This window comes from Podarcis bocagei, assembly GCF_964188305.1.
Source record: "Podarcis bocagei genome assembly, chromosome: 4".
Lineage (NCBI taxonomy): Eukaryota > Metazoa > Chordata > Lepidosauria > Squamata > Lacertidae > Podarcis > Podarcis bocagei.
In genome coordinates this window covers 21,386,203-21,407,074 of record NC_138128.1, presented here as the reverse complement: position 1 = coordinate 21,407,074, position 20,872 = coordinate 21,386,203, and the positions used below count along the sequence as shown (strand labels likewise).

At 43.4% G+C, this 20,872-nt stretch overlaps 1 protein-coding gene across 8 annotated transcripts in view; it reads left to right on the top strand.

Annotated features, from left to right (window-relative positions):
• LOC308584930 (schwannomin-interacting protein 1) overlaps positions 1–20,872 on the top strand; it is a 378,018-nt gene that overhangs the window by 308,815 nt on the left and 48,331 nt on the right. The window contains exon 1 of one of the 8 annotated variants that reach the window (XM_081190287.1): positions 19,501–19,770. The exons of the other annotated variants lie outside the window; for them this stretch is intronic. Coding sequence (XP_081046413.1) covers positions 19,741–19,770 — 30 coding nt within the window. The 5' untranslated portion in view covers positions 19,501–19,740. Of the gene's footprint in view, positions 1–19,500; positions 19,771–20,872 lie in introns of those variants that run through there. 8 annotated transcript variants of the gene reach the window in all.

The following is a 20,872-nucleotide window of genomic DNA, read 5'->3' as shown; positions in this document are numbered from 1 at the left end:
GAGTCAGTCAGGGCACTGCCCTCCCAGGCCAGGTGGGAAAAGTCCTGCAATGCAGGGAGCAGGTATTCCAGGACTCACAAGTGCCTCCAGCAAGTCTTTGAGCAAGGCATGAAGGCAAAAGCCTCCCCACCACCACCACCACCACCACCACCACTACTGAATGCTGCAGCAACTGGTATTCCTGGGACTGCCTTCTTCCATATGTACCTAATTAAGAATTTCCGCAGAGGCTTCTGTTCTGGAGCCTCCACCTTCAGAGGTTCAGGTGATGAGTTTGAGGGTCTTTTTGGTGGTGGCTCCCTGCTTAATGCCCTCTCCAAGGAAATGAGGGAGGGGCCCTACGTCAGTGCCATTTAGGTGCCAGCTTAGGTCTTATTAATCAAGGCATGAATCTGTAACAGCTGCTTTATACAGAACAGAATATTGGAGAGTGGCAGGAAATTACCCAGTACTACGGGGTCCAGAGAGGATAAAGAAAAGAGGTTTCTCCACCACCTCTTAAATGGAACCATAGCTTCTTGTAGAATGTACCAATGTATTGTGCCCCCCTCAAAAAAGTGGGGGGGAGAGACAGCTGTAGTGGTAAACAATAAGATTTTCTAGGTAGAATGGAGCAGAAGCTGCTTTGCCCTTCCTTAATCTTGGCAAATAATCTGGACAGCAGCAGTTGCTTTTATGGCTGCATAACTTGGCATGCTGTAGCTCAGAGAAATGGAATGCTGGAAGCTCAGAGCAATGCCAGAGAAGGGTGATGAAAAAGCCTTAAATGGTCTGGTAGTTAGCAATAGTGGCTAAAGCAGAATCTGTCCAACACTCCTCCCCCCCCCTCCTGTTTGGACATATAAAATGGCTTGTTTCAGCAGTGCATCTTGCTCTACAGAGAATAAAAATGCTTTTAGTGCATTATTAAAAATTTAGTTTAAACATGTTTTTATTTAATGTAAGTTCTATATTGAATTTATTAAGCAGGGAGTTAGGGAATATCAGAACTGCATACTTGTGTTTAATGCAAGGCCATTCTGATTTGTTTGGGGGTTAAAAGAAAAACCATCCTTATCGTTTGCAGTTTCTCTAACTTAGGAGATTTATATTTTGTATAACTTAGGAGTTTTATATTTGTTGATTTTTCGCACCTAAGATGTAGAATGCCTCATCTTCCCCCTCCCTTTGAATGTTATCATTAAGCATAATGATTACATCTCTTAAAACGATTGGATAATGTCTGGTTTTCGTAGAACACATTTTTGTTTGTGGGCATTGGCTGGGCGGGTGACACGTGGCGAAGCAAGTGGGGTTTCTTAAAATGTGTGTGTTCAAGTACATTTTTGTACATCTTGTGCTTGTTCATTAGCAGCTAAGAGCCTCTGTGCTGCTCTGTGCCAACTGCTGCTTCTGCTAAAGATTCGAAATACTCCCCACTAGTGACGGATTATAAAGGGATCTCCCTTCAGTTGGTTTTGATATTTTTTTTAATAACAATTTTGCCTTGCAAAAAGTAGAAGGCTGCTTTTTCTGATTTTCTTCTTCTGTGTATCTAAAAAAAGAGAAAGAGAGAGACAGAGACAGAGAAATGCTAAATCCCTAATGAATGGGAAATGGATACTAGTTTCGCAGACTGTACTTAATGCCTGTTTTGCATGCTGGTCTGGGGAGCCCATAGCCACTAGACAGCATCAGAGAGAGAAATGAAGTCTGTGCATTCATACTCTTGCATTCAGAGACATGCACATATCGACGCATTATCCTGCAGATATTTTTCTGAAATATAGTGTTCTTTCATTTGTCATCCTTTGTTCATTCAAATTATCTTTTAAAGACAAACCCACCTACATATGCAATTCAGTATTGTACCTTCTGAGCCACCAGATGGGGGTGAGTTTTGGGGGGGCATCTTGCTGTGTGTGTGTGTGTGTGTACACACTATTGAGCTGCAATTGTCTCTAAATGCAATACAAGAAATACAATTCAGAAAAGGTATTAAAAAAACAGTTAAAACTATGAAATCCGTTTCAGTTGAAATTTGGTGGTTCTGCTACAGTGATTCTGATAATTTATTTGGGAGTTGTCTTAGAAGGTAGGGATGGTGGCCTCCTGGTGGCCTCTTGAAGTTCTGCAGGGTTCCATTTGCCCCCCCCCCCTTCTCTCCAACATTGTCCTGGTCCTCTCCACACACCAGGTAGTTGACTCTTCAATGAGAAGGAAAGCGCTTACAGCAGCTTTCACAGTGCTCCGGATACACAGGCACATATGTCTCTAGGCAGCTGTCCACAGTTCTAGGCCCACCTACTTGCCAAACTTATATACCCTCCCTTGACGGGTTGTGGGCCTGTAACCTGAGACTTCTGCACTGAAGTTGTAGCTGCTCTTCTCGTTTCCAGCCTCTCCTGCTTCCAGGAGACATTAGGGTGGGAGTCTACTGACTTGTCTATTCCAGAACAGCTTCTCCTTCAGCCACATCCTGTGAACCTTCCTCCTTCTCGGACTGCCCTGACTCTCCCCCTCCCCTGGCTCCTACTTTGTGGGTGGTGCCCATCTCCATAGATCACTGGCCTTGCTCCTGGGTCACTCTTCTGGTCCCCTGCCTCCTCCACACAGTGGAGTCCTGCCAGTCCCTGAGAAACATTGACATAAAGCAGCTGAAAGTGGTTCCTCAGCAACCTGGGATGTGGTCATGTCCTCCATATGCTGGTGTACGTTCAGGTTGAGGTGCACGTTCTGTTCATGCACTCTTCGATTTAGGTTTCACTGTGGTTTGGGGTTTTGTTTTGATTTTGTCTGGTTGTTTTCAATCCGGTACTGTGGAGTTTGTTGACTGCCCTGTAGGTCCCAGATGTGAAACGTGGAATAGATACATATTTATATTAAAATCATCATCAACATCACAAGTCAATTTTGAGCATGAAACAGATTTCAAGAAGAAGCATCTGCTCCTTTGACCCAGTTAGAAAAATAGCAGCATGGAATGTCCTTATCTCTCTTTCCATGTGTGTTCCTTTTGAGTGAGCTGATAGGTAAAGTGCTTCCCCCACTGTGGTTGGCTGTTGTGTCTGGCTCCATCCTAGCAACAGGGACCACAGAGTTCAGCTTCTGGCACATTCTCCTATAGGGAAACCCAATGAGATGGGTTTCATTAATGTCCCTTAAAAATGCCACTTTGGGGTGGATAACTGGACCGGCAACAGGATTAGAATACTGCAGTGAGTGTAACTTTTCCAAAACTCATCAAAGCTATAGCCCCCTTCATATGTTAATTGCAATTACCCATGCAGATAGATGCTTCCGCTCAGTTGCTGGAGAGCAGGGCCACATTGCTACCCTACCCAGTGGACTCCCAGAGCCTGTTTACATGGGAGCATGTAAGCTTAGATAGTGCAGTTGCTAGCTCCAACATGTAGACAATACAGGAGCCCAAAACCACAGTCTTCTTCCAGTCTAACTGCATGAAGAGCCCTTCATGAATTTTTTTTTGCATAAAAGAAGCTTATGTTTGTTTCCATATTCTTTAATCCCAGTTATTTAAGGGCACCGTCCTAATACTAGATTCACAAGAATGAGTGAGGTTAGGATCCAGCAGCTACGCCAACCTCACTCCACTTGGGTGCCAATAGCAGCATCCATTATTTCAATGCAGATAAGAGAAGCAAATTAGAGCAACTATTTTGGCACCAAGAAATGTTTTGGCTTCTAAAAATAGGGTTAAGTGGGAAGAAATCTTTTAGATGAAATAACTGGCAGAGGAAAACAAGACGTCACTGCCTGGTCTAGTACCTGCTTGTCAGAGCATGAACAACAAATACAGACACACACACTTTGTTTGTTCTATGATATAAGGGGCAAGGCTGAGACTCACCCTTGCTGCTTCCTGCTGGTTTTTAGTTTTATTCATCTAACCGCTTAGTTGGCCTGTCTTTCCAAAACTACAGGGATGTTTATTTTCACGATATTGTGAATTTCATTTCATTTCCAGAACATTAGTCTGTGAATTATCCCAAAGAGTCTCAGTAATGCATGCATTGTTCATTTGCTGTTTTCGCACAGCTGTTGTCTTCCTGGCTTCTTCAAGCCATTCAACAATTTCCACTGTAAGCTGTGCTGGAAAAAAAAGTGTTGGTTGATTTTGCTCAAGAACTCTGGGTCGTATCCAGTTATGCTCAGGAGTAGACTCACTGAAATTAATGGACCTAACTTAATCGAGTCCATTATTTTCAGCAAGTCTACTCTGAGTAGGAAGAACATCAGATACACAACCTTTTGCTCGTACAAAACGTTCAGTAAATGGTAGCATGTTTTTACATACAAAGTCACGTAAAGAATTTGGCTTTCAGCTTGATTGGAAAACCTAACATGGCAGCTCACCATCCTCAATATAGATAGACTTTCTTCTATAACCACTGCATGCGCAAGTGGTTTCTCTGAACAGCCCAGAAAGCCTGCCACCATCTTTTGTAGCTAGGCAGTTATCTGCGAAAACAGTATGTTGAAGGAAGTTTTACACAATTATTGGGGGGGGGGGGTTAGTTCAAAAACATCCAGAAATTTCATCCCTGCCATTTATCTCCTATGATTAGAATTGACCATTAGCATTATCGCAGAAGTTGCTTTTGTGAATGAGCTGCTCCTTTCATATGTTTGGTGCATCTGGTTTCTGCATAGAAACATCACAGGCCCAGCATGTTCCATGGCCCTTTGCCCCCACTGTTCCCAGTATTTCCCTATGTGTGTACATGAATTTTAGTCCCTAGGGAGCCAAGAGACTCTTTGAAGCAAAAAACAAACAAACTAATGCAGCTATCCCTCTGGAACTTCTCAGTTTCCATTCACAGTAGAGTTTTAAGTGGCTTAAAGATTCAGAAATGTATTAACATACATACATACATACATACATAAATAAATAAATAAATAAATAAATAACTCAAGTTCATTCGGTACAAGTTACATTCAACAAGTGCGCCATCTGTGCGCACACATGTTTGAGCTGTTACAGTCATTCACATGTAATGTTCAGTGAGTGTACAGTGTGTGTACTAGGCCCAGGCGAAGTATCTATGGTTTGAGGGCCAGACCCCTGCAAAGAGCCCCAAGGTCTCTGCTGCTTGTTCGTGAGCAGGGATGGGATACCGAGGTGGGGGGTGGGAGCCTTCCCACCCCCAAGTAGAGCAGTGCAAACAAGCTGAGTTATCGCCTCGCAAGCTGGGGCCAATGCAGCTTCTTGTTTCAACATCGTGGAGTGTCGCCAGATCACAGTGTTTGGCTGGTGAGACATCTTGACGTTGAGAACCTGACGAGTTTGGGAAACCCTGTTCTAAATGCTGGCGAGGTGCTCTGCTAGCTCTAAAGGAAGGTGATGTCTCTTGCTCCTCTGTAACATTAGATGGGAGAAAGAAAACAAAGGTTTGATGTATACATACAAGGCATTTATTCATGTAAAGCTCGTATGCTTATCAAACTAGGATAAATCGATATTAAGTTTAATTGTTCTTTTCCTTAGGAAAGAAGCAGCTTAAACGCTGTTTCTTTCTTTCCACCTGCTTCAGCACTGTATTTTATCGCTGTGTCATAGGGACCTCTAGTGATTAAAATTGCATTACATCCTTTGATCTTGGAGGCGATATTTACATGTTTACCTTCATGCTGACCATTTACAGTTGCAAGCCTATTTTATGCAGCTGCATGAACATAGGAGAATAAATTATGGTTCAACGTATTGACTTTATTATGTTGAGTTAGTATATGGAGATTTCCCTTTTTCTTCCATTAGTTCCACACAGGCTCGCTCTGGGAGCTCTGGTACTATCCAGCTGATCCATCCACTTAATGAATTTGCTTTAGTTCTTTTATTTTTAACCAGATGGGAGATAATCAGTGTATTTCTTAGGGATTTGGAAATGAGATGCACATAGCCACCAAAGAGGAAGAAAAATCATTTGTTCTGCTATTGCAGTGTTTCCCAAACTTGGGTCTCCAGCTGTTTTTGCACTATAATTCCCATCATCCTTGACCACTGGTCCTGCTTGCTAGGGATGATGGGAGTTGTAGTCCAGAAACAGCAGGAGACGCAAGTTTGGAAAACACTATGCTATTGTGTTTCCCATGGAGACTCATAGATGTTGAGTAGTCAGCAGGAGTACACTCAGCATGCTGGTGCCCTTCCTTACTTTAGGCACTGTACATGTACTTTGATTGCATTTTCTTTTAATTGGGATTGGGGTGAACAGTCATTGGGGTGACTGTTACACGTCACCCCAATCTCCATAGCAATGCGAGATTCCAGGTGCACACACAGAGTTTGAGTTTCCTTTTGGACAATGAGGCACGGCGGAGACTGTGGTGTGAAGAAGGCGCAGCAGAGACTGTACTTTTTGAGAAGTCTAAGGAAAAACCATCTTCCGCAGAAACTGCTGCTTGCCTTCTATCACTGTGCCATTGAGAGCGTGCTCACTTATGGCTTATGTGTGTGGTACGGAAGCTGTACTACCCAGGACAGGTTGGGGTTGTGCAGAGTTGTTAAGGCAGCAGAGAGCATTGTTGGCTGCCCACTCTCCACCTTAGAGCAGATTTATGCCACAAGGTGCCATAGGAAGGCACTGGACATAGTAAAAGATCCATCGCATCCTGGTCACTGTCTCTTCGAGCTCCTGCCATCGGGACGGAGATACAGGACAATGAAGACAAGAACGAGCCGTCTTAAGAACAGCTTCTTCCCCAGAGCGATCTCGGCCCTGAATGGGAAGCCTGGACTTTGAAAGTCATCTAATCTTCCTTGCTGTTTTATACTGTATTGTTTTAATTAGTGTTTTTATAGTTGTTTTGATTTTGTGTGGAGTGCCCTACCTGGGTGGATGGAGCAGCCAAGTAATTTCGTTGTCCCTGAGAGGGGGCAATGACAATAAAGATATTATTATTATTATTATTATTATTATTATTATTATTATTATTATTATTTACACATATATACAACCTGAGCCTACACTGGAGGGGTTCACAGCATTCACCCCCCCCCCAAGAGATTCTGGATTCTCACATAGACACAACAGACTTGGACTTAAGCAGACCTCAACCCCTGCTCTCAAACACTGCTCTCTGACTCTTCTCTCTAGCCTGCAGCTTTCTACCTCCGTTGCATAACTCCATTCCTAAAAATCATAATCTAAAACGCTGGCATGGTCTTTTAAACTACCTCTCAGTTGAGGGAGGGAGGAAGGGAGCCCACACGTTTGATCCTTTGTCATCCTAATCACTTATTATCACCAGTTTAATTAGCTTTTGACAAATGTTGATTCCAGAGGGTTAGAAGCATCTAGTGCACATCTCAAATACACACATGGTTCTAGCAGCCAGTTTTAACACATAAGCCTTAATTAAATTCTAACACTTACTAAACCCAGTAATTTAGGGCGTCTGGCACCCACAAACTCAAAACAAGATGATTGTATGGCTCACAGGCAGCCAGTCTGCAGCATGTGTGCCAGAAGTGGCAGTGGAAGCATGGTTTGTAGCACACCTGGTCCGGAGCAGGAGGATCTGTATTTATTTCTCCTTCCCTCCCCTTCACACTTCATGCTTAGATCCTGCATTCACTTCTATGTAGAGGAGAGGAACATTGAGAAGAACCACATCAGCCCAAGGCTGTGTTTTAATTAGTTGGAAGCTTTCCAGAGTGGCTGGGGTAACCCAGTCAGGTGGGCAGCATATAAATAAATCATCATCATTCTTGTTCCATGTGGTTCCTCTCCAGAATAACGGTGCAATGGTGTTGGAGAACAACTTCTGCTCCACCATTGCTGGAGTTTTAGCACAGACACAGAAGGAGCATGTAAAATGTAGAAGCAATATTTGGCAGCTTCCACTATGGAAATGAAGCAGATGAAGCAGCACTTTGAGACTTCTGCAAATACCACCTGCATCTCTTGAGTGCAATGAGAAACATTTACTGGGTTCCACCAAATGATGTGTAATAAACGGAAATCTGCCCTTATTCCCTTATGGGGGACACAAGAGCCCTTATAGAGTCCTTTGTGGGTTCTCCATCGGTTGGAGAAAAGAACAAAGGTCAACCAGAGAATATTGAGAAGCAAAGCAGCTAGTAAGCCTGATCTTTATTGAACTGTTGCAACAGGGTGCCCCCTTCACACGCAGGAGAAGGAGGAGGACCCAGAACCCAGGTGTGCCTGCCCTTATATAGACATTTTAAATTGCTCACCCTGGAGTCCACCCCCAGAAAAATCATACATACGTCGCAGAAGGGGTGTAGCTCAAGACCATCCCCAGACGCTTCATACCTACATCACTGAAAGGGCGGTCTACAGCAGAAATCTGAGTGCGTTGTTTATCTCCTGTCTGGCAGGTTACCTGTTAATGCTTATTTGATTGGATACCCTGGGGAGCCTGGCCAGTCTTTTGTAATAATAAATACTTAGTTCCTGAGCCAGGTCATGGGCTCACCCTATTCATACACAGATGTACCCTTAAGACAGGATTTGTGAAGGAAAAGATAATGACTTTGCAGAGAAAACATTTGGTCAGTTTGGGAGCCAAAATGGCGTCATGGCTATTTTCCTGTGCTGCTTCAGACATGTGGTTTATATATTTATGTATGTGTTTGCTTGGTACATTTATGAACATATATATATATATATATATATATATATATATATATATATATAGGTTCATATATATATCTGAAATAAATAAACCTTGATTTATTTATTTCAGATGGTTCCCCAAATAAACAGCAGACAAAAGAAGTTCATAGAAGGGAGCGGAGACAAATATATTCAGTAACAAGCCCAGTGTGTTTGGGACTGAAGATAGCCATTCGTCAGGGGAATGCTGTAGTTAGAAGCATGCAAGGTTGGCAACAAGGGAATGAAATGAGAAAACATGTTATGCTCCACACTGAAATGTCATTTGTTGTCAGGTTCACGCTTGTGTAAATCTTTGAAGCAATCTACTTATTTTTGTTTTGCAGACAAGATAGTGATTTTTCCAGGCATTCAAAACAGCTTTATGTGGATTATGGTAAACCCCTTGGATAAGTATCTAATACCTTAGTGATTCATATACTTCTAGTTAGGAGAACAAGACTGTTATCCGTCAAGATTCATGTTTTGTTGTTCCTTACAGAATACATTTTATATTTATTTTGCCCAGAATATGGGCAGATAATAAATGACCTGCAGGTCACATTCAATTGCCTGGTCTTTGTTTCATATTTTTTTTAATGACAGGTTTCTAATTCTCAGTCTGGCACAGGGGGAAAAAACTTGTTCAGTTTTGTTTTAGTTCTACCCTTCCTTCAAAGTCAGGGTTTCATGTTCAACATCTCATTTGGGTCTCACAACATTTCTGTAAGGAAAATTAGGCTGTGGGCTAGCCGTTGGCTAAAGGTTACCAATTTTAATGCTAAAGCATTGCCAGGAACACTCATGGCTTTTTTTTCAGCTGGAACAGACCCAACCTCTCATGTGAGTTCTGGCACCTCCTAGGTAGGCACCATTGCCATTCTAAGAGAAAGAGGGAGGTGTTCCAGCAGTGGTTACACTCAAAACACTTTAAAATACTTCAGCATTATTTAAAAAAACAAATATGAAGGTATACTTTGACCGTCAGCCTTACGACTAAAGCATGAGTAAAAGAACAGTATTTTTCCCCCAGACTGTTCTCTACATACATTTCCAAGTTCCTTGAAAGCTAGCGCTGCCTCTTCTTTAAATAAATAGCTTTCCCCTGGCGTTTGTGCAAACTCTAGCCTCTGGCAGTGAAAAAAGTATGACTAATTATGGGCAGGTATGCATAGCAAAATGTAATATGTCATTTGTGTGAGTAAGGGCTGGGTGGATATAACTGTCTCATAAATGGCCAGCCAGTGACTAATCTCTATTACTTGTTATTACAATATAAGAGAGATTGGAGTGTAGATTTCTGCTTTAATCAGAAAATAAAGCTGCAACTGGGAGCCTGTGGCCCTCCAGCTGTTGGAGGGCTCCCACTCTTATCAGCCCCAGCAAGTACGCTCAATGGTCAGAGACGATGGGAGTTGCAGTCTGAGAGCATTTAGAGGCTCCCCATTCCGGAATGAAATGTGGGTGTGTGGTAAAATGGCCTGAGGCCAGTTGCAGAACGGTGCCAACCACATTGAGCTTAAGCACATAATGATTATAAGCTTGAAGAATATCTGTGAGCTTCTAAAGGGTGTGTGGAACCTTGGATCAATATTCTTGTAGTGCCATGCCTTCTCAGTAGGAAACCTGGCCACAGTATCTCTCTCATGTGATTGATTTATGTGCTTGCTTCATGTATATACCACCTTCCTACCTGAGCACCCAAGACAGTTGGCAGTTTAAAATTGCGTACAAGATACACGTACAAGGGGGAGGAAAGAAGAATAAGCAAAATTAAGGTGCCAGCTCACATTACTGTTGTAGGCATCCATCTGTCTCAAGAGCGGGACTGCGGGGTCGAAGTCAAACCACGGCATTAGCAGCACTCAAGTGACCTTCCCTTGCCACAAGCCTGGTCAGGTGTATGGAGGTCCTGGGCTGCCCAGATGACAAGAGCCCCCCCCCAATGGCCTTGCTGATGTAGTCCAAAGGAAAGCAGAGTAGTACGTTTGGCACTAGGCTGACTGCAGGCGTTGCCGGAAGGAGGTGTACAAGACGTCATCCAGCTGTCTCAGAGACTCCACTCTGGATTTGTGTAGGGTTTACGCCTTAGCCCAGGCACAGGCAAACTCGGCCCTCCAGATGTTTTGGGACTATAACTTCCATCATCCCTAGCTAACAGGACCAATGGTCACTTTCAGGCCGAGGGAGCCAGTGTTAGTCCACAGACAACTTTCTGGGTCATGTGGCCAGCATGACTAAACTGCTTCTGGCACAACGGAACACCGCGATGGAAGCCAGAGCATATGGATACACCGTTTACCTTCCTGCCGCAGCAGTACCTATTTATCTACTTGTGCTAGTGTGCTTTCAAACTACTAGGTTGGCAGGAGCTGGGACAGAGCAACGGGAGCTCACCCCAGCACGCGGATTCAAACTGACAACCTTCTGATCAGCAAGCCCAAGAGGCTCAGTGGTTTAGACCACAGCAGCAGCAGTAGTAATTGTTGTTAATAATAATAATAATAATAATAATAATAATAATAATAATAATAATAATAATAATATATCGCTTAAGCCAAAATAGGCTTCTAAGCAGTTTTAACAGTATAGAAAACATTTAAAGCAGGAGGTTCAGGTCAAGAGTTCAATAAAATACCTAGGTAAAGAGGTGTGTCTTCAAAAGTTGGAATAAGTTTGGAATAGCTGGAATAAGTTTATGGAGTTTGGAATAGCTGGAATAAGTTTGTGGAGCAGAGGAACCAAATGGGGGTTTGTCCCAGTCAAGTTGTTGGAGAGGGCCTCACAACCTCCCTTTTTTCTCTCCAATGCCATCAGATGGAAAGGCTGATGATGGATGGTCTGAGCCAATGGAGCAGTTATTGCTTCATAAGGGAAGAGTCTCCATACTGCAAGCTGTACTGAATTTTAAAGCATGACGTCCAGAGTAGAATGTGCAGTACAAGGGTCCTAAGTTAACAGGAGCACATACACCTGGAATTACCGTACATGTTTGCTAGGCCCTGGAGAAAAAATACAGCAATGCTATGCATTATCCACCAGTGTGGTCACTGTTTGTCTTTTAGATATGGAATCAATATGTCCATAAATATAAATATTACTTAATGCAATGTACTGGGCCAAGGAACTTCCATGATTGTTGGTGCCTCAGCACTGGTTCCTGACATCAGAACAAGGGAGCAGAGTGTTCCTTCCATACAGCAGTGAAATGTTTTTAACCCCAAGGCTGCCTTCTGGGCAACGCGATGGATGGGGCCTGAGGCAAAAGGAGGTGGGGCAATGCACATAAATTCTACATTTGTGCAGTAGGCTACTTTATAAACACCCTTGCACAGCCCTCAATATCCTCTATCGGGGCAAGCAAGATTGATGTTCAGAGTTCAATGACACATTCCAGCCAGGCAAAACCACTAAAGAATGTGACACAGGGCCAGTGTGGGCCTGAGGAAAGATAATGGGGCTGGGGAGGACATGTGGCCTGGGGAGAGTCCCATGGGACAGTTGGAGAGGCATGGAGACCCACATTGGGCCCCCAGGCCTGAGGTTCGCCAACCCTGGTCCAAACCCTCCAAGTGTCCCTATTTTCCAGGGACAGTCCTGGATTTACAGAAGCCATCCCAGTTTCTGATTTGACCCCAGAATGTCCTGCTTCTCCTTAGGATGTCCCTATTTTCATTGGAGAAATGTTGGAGGGTATGGAGTTATGTGACCCTCAAGCCGAGGAGATAAGTAGCTATACAACTCTTGGAAGGCATCTGAACGCAGCCCTGTGTAGGGAAGTTTTGAAATGTTTAATGTTTTTATATATATTGGAACCTGTCCAGAATTGATTGGGCATCCCAGGCAGATGGGTATGGTATAAATGAATTATTTATTATTATTATTATTATTATTATTATTATTATTATTATTATTATTATTATTATTATTATTTGAATAGGACATTCCTATTCCTATTCCCATTAGAGAAATGTTGGAGGGTGTGCTGGTCTCTATATAATCTGCTACCTCTCCTGGCTACTTATGACAACAAAAATTAAATGAATGTTTCTGGTACTAAACAAAGGTAGAGGACATCTGAAATTGCATTAGCTACATTTATCAGTAACTTTTGTGCTCAAACGGATGAACCCGTAATTAATTTCCTGATATGTGCCTTGGTAGACATATCTTTTTCACTCAGGTATTCCTAATTAGTTACAATGGGAAAGTGATCCTGATGCATAGGTCACAGGACTTCAGTTTCTAAGCGAGTCTCCATTGGCTTTCATTCCACAGTAATGGAAGGTTAAGTTCCGATATGCTGCATGTGTTATGCCACTGCTACCTAGATAATATTTTAAAGGGAACTAATTTCTCTAGAGGCCTCCCTTGTGTGGAGTTATCCCTACAGGCGTTTAATAATTGCTGCATGTTAGCTGCATTCACTAAAGCCATATCCCTTCTTTTCCCTCTCAGCTGCTTAGAGGATTAAGAGTTTCCAAGCCATAGAAATACCTGAAATACCAGGATAGGGTGTAACAGAGCCTGCAGGGCTGTGAAACATTCCTGCAGGCTTGGTGAATTCAAAGCATGTGTGAATTTAAGCAATGAGAGAGTGTTTGTTTTTGCTCTCAGTACATCCTGGCTCAGGGAGGAAGAGATAAGAATATATTAGTAGAGGTTTTTAAGGAAGGTTGGCTTGAGTTCGCAATGTTATTTTCCTTCAAAGCGTTTATATCCCACCTTACTGTAAAAGGACATGGTAACTGGGAAAAAGAAAAGAAAACAGCTAGGAAGGATAAAGGTAAAGGTACCCCTGACCATTAGGTCCAGTCATGGACGACCCTGGGGTCACGCGCTCAACTCGCTCTATAGGCCAAGGGAGCCGGTGTTTGTCCGCAGACAGCTTCCGGGTCATGTGGCCAGCATGACTAAGCCACTTCTGGCAAACCAGAGCAGCGCAGGGAAACGCCATTTACCTTCCTGCCTTCCTTCCTACTTGCACTTGCACTTTGCCTTCCTTCCTACTTGCCTTCCTTCCTACTTGCCTTCCTTCCTACTTGCACTTGCACTTTGAGGTGCTTTCAAACTGCTAGGTTGGCAGGAGCAGGGACTGAGCAACGGGACCTCACCCCGTTCCGGGGATTCGAACTGTCGACCTTCTGATTAGCAAGTCCTAGGCTCTGTGGTTTAACCCACAGCGCCACCCGCATCCCTACAAACAGCTAGGAACGTTTACTAAAAGCAATAGTTAAACATGGCAGTATAACGCATGAATTAAATGCTAGTAAAAGGGAGCAGCAATTAAAACAAAGGCAATAAACTGGAAGCAACAAATAAATCCTCATAACTGAAGCGAACCAAAGGCCAAATAAGACAATGAAGAAGTCTAACACAAGACTTCTTAAAAATGAAGGTCAATGCCATACAACAGACAGTAATCCAAGTGGATGCTCCAAAACTAGTGATTAGGATGACCATATGTCCTACTTGACTTTGGAGAATAGGGTTATCCCTTTCTACTAGCCATGTTGACTATGGTCTGTGTCCAAGGTTAGAGGTCAGCTTATGAATACCAGTTGTTAGAAACCACCCAGGGGGGGGGGTCTCTTGTGCTTTAGGGTTTCCCACAGTCATCTGGCCCTGCTTATGACTTATTCTCATGACTAGCCCTCTCCCCATCTTAGTGTTTTGGAACACCCCCCACTGAAAAATTCTCAGAGATGCCCATGCCTACCCATTTAATGCATTGCCTGACTTTTGATATGTGTCGCATCCAGGTTTTCCCCAATTAATTTCCCCATTGGCTTCACCCAAGGGGGGCAGGTGGAACTTACTTTTTCCTTCCCTGTACCATGAGTGTACTGAAGAGGCCTGCTCTATCTCTCCTTCTCCCTCTTGCAATAACAGAGACACTGGGGTGAATGGAGGAGCTTAGAGGCAGGTTCCTCAAGGGAGGCACTAAATTTTCAAGAAGGCTGCTGACTAATCAGCAGAGAGATAACTTTGTCATAAATGGGGACTGAGCCAGTGACCGTCCGGCTGGTCTCTGTTCCCGTACAGTGGTACTGTGGCTTCACACTTCAAAACTGCCATCTTGAAGGGGAGAAAAGTAGAAGAAACTTGTTTTGTTTTCATTAGCCACTAGCTGGCAGGGTTTCGCGGTCAGCAAAGAACACGAGGATTCGCCATTTCTGAGCACAATGTTCTTCTGTAAAATTGGTATCTTGTGCTGCCCATGCCACTTCCTTAGATTTCTAGGTGTACTGGTAGACTGGACCCCAGATGGAGACTGCTCATTTGTATCAGAAGTCTTTGCTTCATACGCTTTGAGACTCAGCCACGGTCTCCCTTTAAGATCTGAATGCAAGTGGATGTTTATACAGTTCACTGCTGGATTGGGTCCTGAGTGCAATCCATTTAAACTGGCTTGCCACATTCGTCTGTAGCATGAAATAAGAAGAAAACTCCATCCTGCAGGGATCGCCAGAAAAGAAATTAGCTGTTATGTGAATGGCTGTCTTTCCTACTTTGCACCTTGCCACACCATTGCTGCATCCTGCAAAGATAAAAGTAACACTTGTCAGAAATTTGTTAGGTGTGAAACAGCTCTGAGTCACTGTCACTTCAGTTGTTGATGAGCCAGCGATGTAAGAAGTGAGAAATTCTATCATGATTTTAAAAAAAACAAAAAAACAAAAAGTACCTATATTTGGCATGAAAGCATTACGTAATATGAGCCTGAAAAAAGCACTGGAGAAGTTATTATCACACTGTGATCTTCTGCCTTGTTTTTAATAGATTTTTACCTCAGCCTTTGCGTGGGCGGATGGAAGTTTTAGTCCAAAATACAGTGGTACCTTGGTTCTCAAACTTAATCCATTCCAGAAATCCTTTCCAAAACCAAAGCATTCCAAAACCAAGGTGCGCTTTTCCATAGAAAGTAATGCAAAATGGATTAATCTGTTCCACACTTTTAAAAACAACCCCTAAAACAGCAATTAAACATGAATTTTACTATCTAACAGGACTGTTGATCCATAAAATGAAAGCAATAAACAATGTACTGGGTTCCACACAGTCACAAAAACAAAACTAGGTAAAGGTAAAGGTACCCCTGACCGTTAGGTCCAGTCGCGGACAACTCTGAGATTGCAGTGCTCATCTCGCTTTACTGGCCGAGGGAGCCAGCATACAGCTTCCGGGTCATGTGGCCAGCATGACTAAACCGCTTCTGAAGAACCAGAGCAGCGCACAGAAATGCCGTTTACCTTCCCACCGGAGTGGTACCTATTTATCTACTTGCACTTTGACGTGCTTTCGAACTGCTAGGTGAGCAGGAGCTGGGAGCGAACAACGGGAGCTCACCCTGTCAAGGGGATTCGAACCACCAACCTTCTGATCGACAAGTCCTAGGCTCTGTGGTTTAACCCACAGTGCCACCTGCGTCCCTAAAAACAAAACTAAAAAACTGCAAAAACCAAAACGCAAAATAAATAGCAAAAACAGACAGACCTCAGCCACTCAAAACGGAACTGTGGCACTCAAAACGGAAGTGTAACACTCAAAATGGAGCATGTTCGGCTTCCAAAAAAAGTTTTCAAACCTCCGGGTTTTCAGTGTTTGGGTTCCAAGTTGTTTGAGTACCAAGGCATTTGAGAACCAAGGTGCCACTGCATATGGAGGGCACCAGGTTGGTGAAGGCAGTTTAACAATGATATAACAGAAATTAAGTATACGTAGTTAAAGAACAAATTAGATCTTTCTCTTATAAATAAAACAAGCCTTCTCATGCACGGTTGAAAGAAAAAGAGTTTGTCAACAAAATAAATATGGAAAACGTGCCGTTTTTGCTTCCTATTACTCCAAACCAAACAAGATACTTCACCTGCTATGTGTGCTCCAGGCAATTTCCTTTCCTGGGAAACAGTCGTCTCCCTTCCTTGGACAATTCTGTTTTTAATATATAATTTCAGGCTGCTTTCAGAGACCAAGGCATGGATTCCACTGGCATGACCTCTTCTCTTCTAACTGCACTGCACAGCTTCTGCTTAATGGGCACTTAAGAGAGGAACCATTTGTGAGGTCTTTGGCTTTAAGGAAGAGGAGCAGAAACACCTGGGAAGCAAATAGATAATCCTGCAGATTGCTTTGCAGGCAGAACCTCAGTTTACCACTTGTGGGCTTTCCAGGGTCATCCTACAAAGAGAGGATCCTGCAAGCTCTCCTTATCTTCTGATGTGTACCAGTCCCACAGATTTCAGTTGAACTCAGTTCTAGTAGAATTTGGGGTGGACTGCTGCTCTCGGTTTAGCATGCTTAGGTGCATTGACCAGAATGCAAAGAATGGTTAAAGCAAAGCACCCATGCTTCACTACTGACGAGTAATCTGTCTCCCCTTTGCCCTTGCCAAATAGCCGTTGCCTTGCTTGAGGGAAATGGGGAAAGGTGTCCAAGAGGCTACATGCAGCAACAGCAGAGAGGCCCATTTAGGATGTAACACTAAACTATGGTTTAGCACACTGGTGGCTAACTTGGGGCACTCTGGATGTTGTTGGGCAGCAGTTTGCATCCGCCCCAGCAATCACGACCAGCAGTCAGGGATGGAGGCCAGCAGTGCTGGGCAATACAGTAGACCCTCTGGATACGAACATAATTCATTCCAGGAATCCATCCGCAACCTGATAAGTCCGTATCCAGAGGCACCGCTTCTGCGCACACATGCGGTGCAATAGAGTGCTTCTGTGCATGGGTGCATGATGAAAACCGGAAGTATACACTTCTGAGTTTGCTGCGTTCACAACCCAAAGTTTATGTATCCGGAGAGATACGTAAGTACAGTCATACCTCGGGATGAATACGCTTCGGGTTAAGCATTTTCTGGTTGTGCTCCGCGGCGACCTGGAAGTAATGGAGCGCGTTACTTCCGGGTTTCGCCACACCCGCATGCGCAGACCATCAAAATGACGTCATGCGCAGAAGTGCAGAAACGTGACCCGCACACGGACATGGGTTATGTTCGCTTCGGGATGCGAACAAGGCTCCGGAACGGATCCCGTTCGCATCCCGAGGTACCACTGTAGAGGTACAGAGGTACGACTGTATTAGCTTTTCAACAAAGTAATGTATCACCAGCCAAACATAGCAATATAGTGATACATTGCGATGTTGAAAAGCAGAGGGAGAAACAAGCTGCATTGGGCTGGCAGTTTCACCATGGTGCCTTGAAGGCTCAGGCCCAATCCAACTCATTCCTCCAGGCATGGTGATGGAGGGAGTCTCTCTGCCACCAGCACCCAGCATGCTGAGGGAGGGACAAGCTCCATCATTTCTGACACCTACTGGCTCGTTCTTCCCTCGGTTTGAGGGCCAGAGCACAATGGCGTCTTCACACAAGCAGTATATTGCAGGTGAAACTACTGCCACTCCTGAGTCAGGAGTGGTGGCAGCGGTTTCACCTGCGATATACCACCAGGTGAAGACACCATTGTGCCCTGGCCCTCAAACTAGTATCAATACATGGCCCAGCAACATCTGAAGTTCCACAGGTTAGTCATCCCTGGTTTAGCATTGTATGCATGAGCAGCAACAAACCTCATGCCCATGCACTCTCGCCTCCTTTGGCACAACCAAAGAGGTGTGGCGTGGGAGATTGGAAGCTTTAACACTTGCTTTTAAACTAACCACTTTGTTTATGCCTGAACGCAGTTGAACTCTGGTTTGATTGTTTGAACAAACCAGAGTTCAAGTCAACCAGAGTTCTCTGAGTTTGGATGTAACAAGAAACACTGGTTAGTTTGGGAGCAGAAGCTAAAGCTTCTACTTTCCCTGTGGTTATGCCAGAAAAGCGGGAGCAGAGGACTATATGAGCGTGAAGCCCACAGAAGCACATGCGCATAGAGTTTACACATGGTTTAAATTTACTTCCAAACTGGTCCTGTGAGCTTGGTAATGCCTGGTTCCTACTTCTCTGTTGACCCATTGTGTTGAAGTTTATTTGGTGGGCTGTGTGCGCTGCAGAGACATCTGGGTCCATTCTGATCTCTGGGTCAAGGTACTTCTGTTTTTTTCTTTTTCTCTTTTTGAACACACATGCGTAGCCAGTCTTTTCTGAGCAAACAAAATATAATTGGGACAAGAGATAGCTCCTTTGTTCTTTTTTTAGGAGCCAACATTAATTTTGCATTAAAGAAGCTAACAAAATGACACCAACAAGGATATGAAATTTAAGGATGAATTTGAAACTGCATGCTTAACTGAATTAATAGCATTGCACCCTATAATTGCTGCAGGTCAGACAAGAAAAGAGGTTGTCAAAAATTCAACCAAGTTTTTCAGATATTGGCAATAAGCCCACCCCCACCCCAGCACATACTACTATGTCTTACTGAGTGGTTTACTATCTTTCTATATTTCTTAGTAAAATACATGATCATTCTGCAGAGAGAAATACCAGGAGGTTTCGTTTTGCATCTGGAAAGGTTCATTATCATAATATTTGTCTGAATGTGTCCTTTTATCTGTGTATTTATTTTTAAAGATAGGTTTATGTATTTTGATGTTTTATTTAAAAAATGTTACTTTCTCTTTAAGCTCCTAGTACAGAGTCAAATATTGTCTTATGTGCTCTGTCAGAAAAATGACTGCACGGAGAACAGGGCTGGCGGTTCAAGGCAATCTATTGATCTATCTTTCTGCATTCCCTTTTCTCTTTAATGAGGACTAGAATGTTTCCACATCAGTTAACCGCCTCCATAAAGCACCAGAAGGTCACACCAGCATCACACTCGTCTTTTTTTCTTTGTGTCTATAATATAATTGGCTGATTGTGCTGGTGATGAGTGAGCTCGCCTCCCCACCCCCACCCCCCCGCAATTCCCCCAGAGCAGTCTTGGCTACATGTTATTAAACCTCATTGCTCGTTCCCTGAGGAGAACAGCTCTGCTGCGCTCCTCGCTAGCAAAGCCAGTGCCATTGCGCAGGTTGAAACGGCAGAAACAGCATCCATTTTAATCTGCGGGAAGCCTCTCGGTTTACAAGGGCGTTCTTTTCTCCTTCAGATGCTGTAAAAATTAACTGTGCAGCTTCTGTAAACATTCTTGGCTCTCGGTGTCTGGTTTCTGTATGATGCACTGAGATGGTACACCAGGAAAACTGTTCGTATCAGGTAAGAATTAAAGCTCTTCTGCCATAATCGGCATCCTCCCTTTTAGAAGAGAGGAGGGAAGAGGCCTGCCTTTTTTTACTTGTTTTTTATTTCGATGCAGCAGGTTGCTTCCTTTCAGCTTATGTAAAATTGGGTCACCTTTCTAAATGGAAGGATTTCTGGGCTGCTGTTTTGTTGGTGTTCTCTTTTCAGGGCTACTATTAAGGGGCACAATGAGGAAAGCCGACAAATAATCCTTACTTTGCTTTTAAGATAGCAGGTTGTTAAGCAGCTATTGCCAAGTCTCTCTGTGTGCCTGTTTTTACAGGGAAGGAAAGCAGCTCCGTATATCAAATGACAAGGCTCCACTTCAAAAACAGCATTTTATCAGCATTATACAGATTCTTTAAAAAAAACAAAACCAGTATAGGTTTTGGTTTGTGCCATTTAGTGGATGATGATACTGTGAGGAGGATGTTAGGGAAAGATGAACTGAATAATTGTCATTAAAATACGTGTAGTAATCTGAATGTAGTCTGAATGTTAAATTCTACTTGTGAGCACAATTGGTGTGGGCATGTTTTGACTGTGATGAGGTGTAAGAATTTACATGTCTGATGCATGTAGCTCAGTCTATGTTTGTTGTTTGTAGTCTCAAAGACTCCAGATACTATGTTTTGTAGACAGCAAATCATTTAGCATGCTACCTCTGGAAATATTGCTTCCTTGTTTCCTAAAAGGTGCTTCTTTTTGGAGGGATTTGTTTTTCAAATGCTTTACGTTTATTGTATGCATGGACACGCCGAGAAGCAAAATATTAGTTGTGTAGATTTCAAGCTGCTTTGAGAAAAGGATTTCTCCCATCTTATATCTTCTCACGCCACCTTTACAGGACTGGTTTCCTATCCCAGTAGAAGTGATTAATTTAGATTCTGGCTTGATTGCTGTGGTTGGTGGTGCATGAGTGGTGATATACCATTTTAAATCTACAGTTAAAAGAATATTTAATGCCAAACGAAACACAGAAAGTTGCATTGGTGTCGGTGCTAACCCAGTCTATGTTTGGAACAAAGTCCTTTTCATAGGATCAACTCCAATCTTTAGCACATATATCTCAACTCCC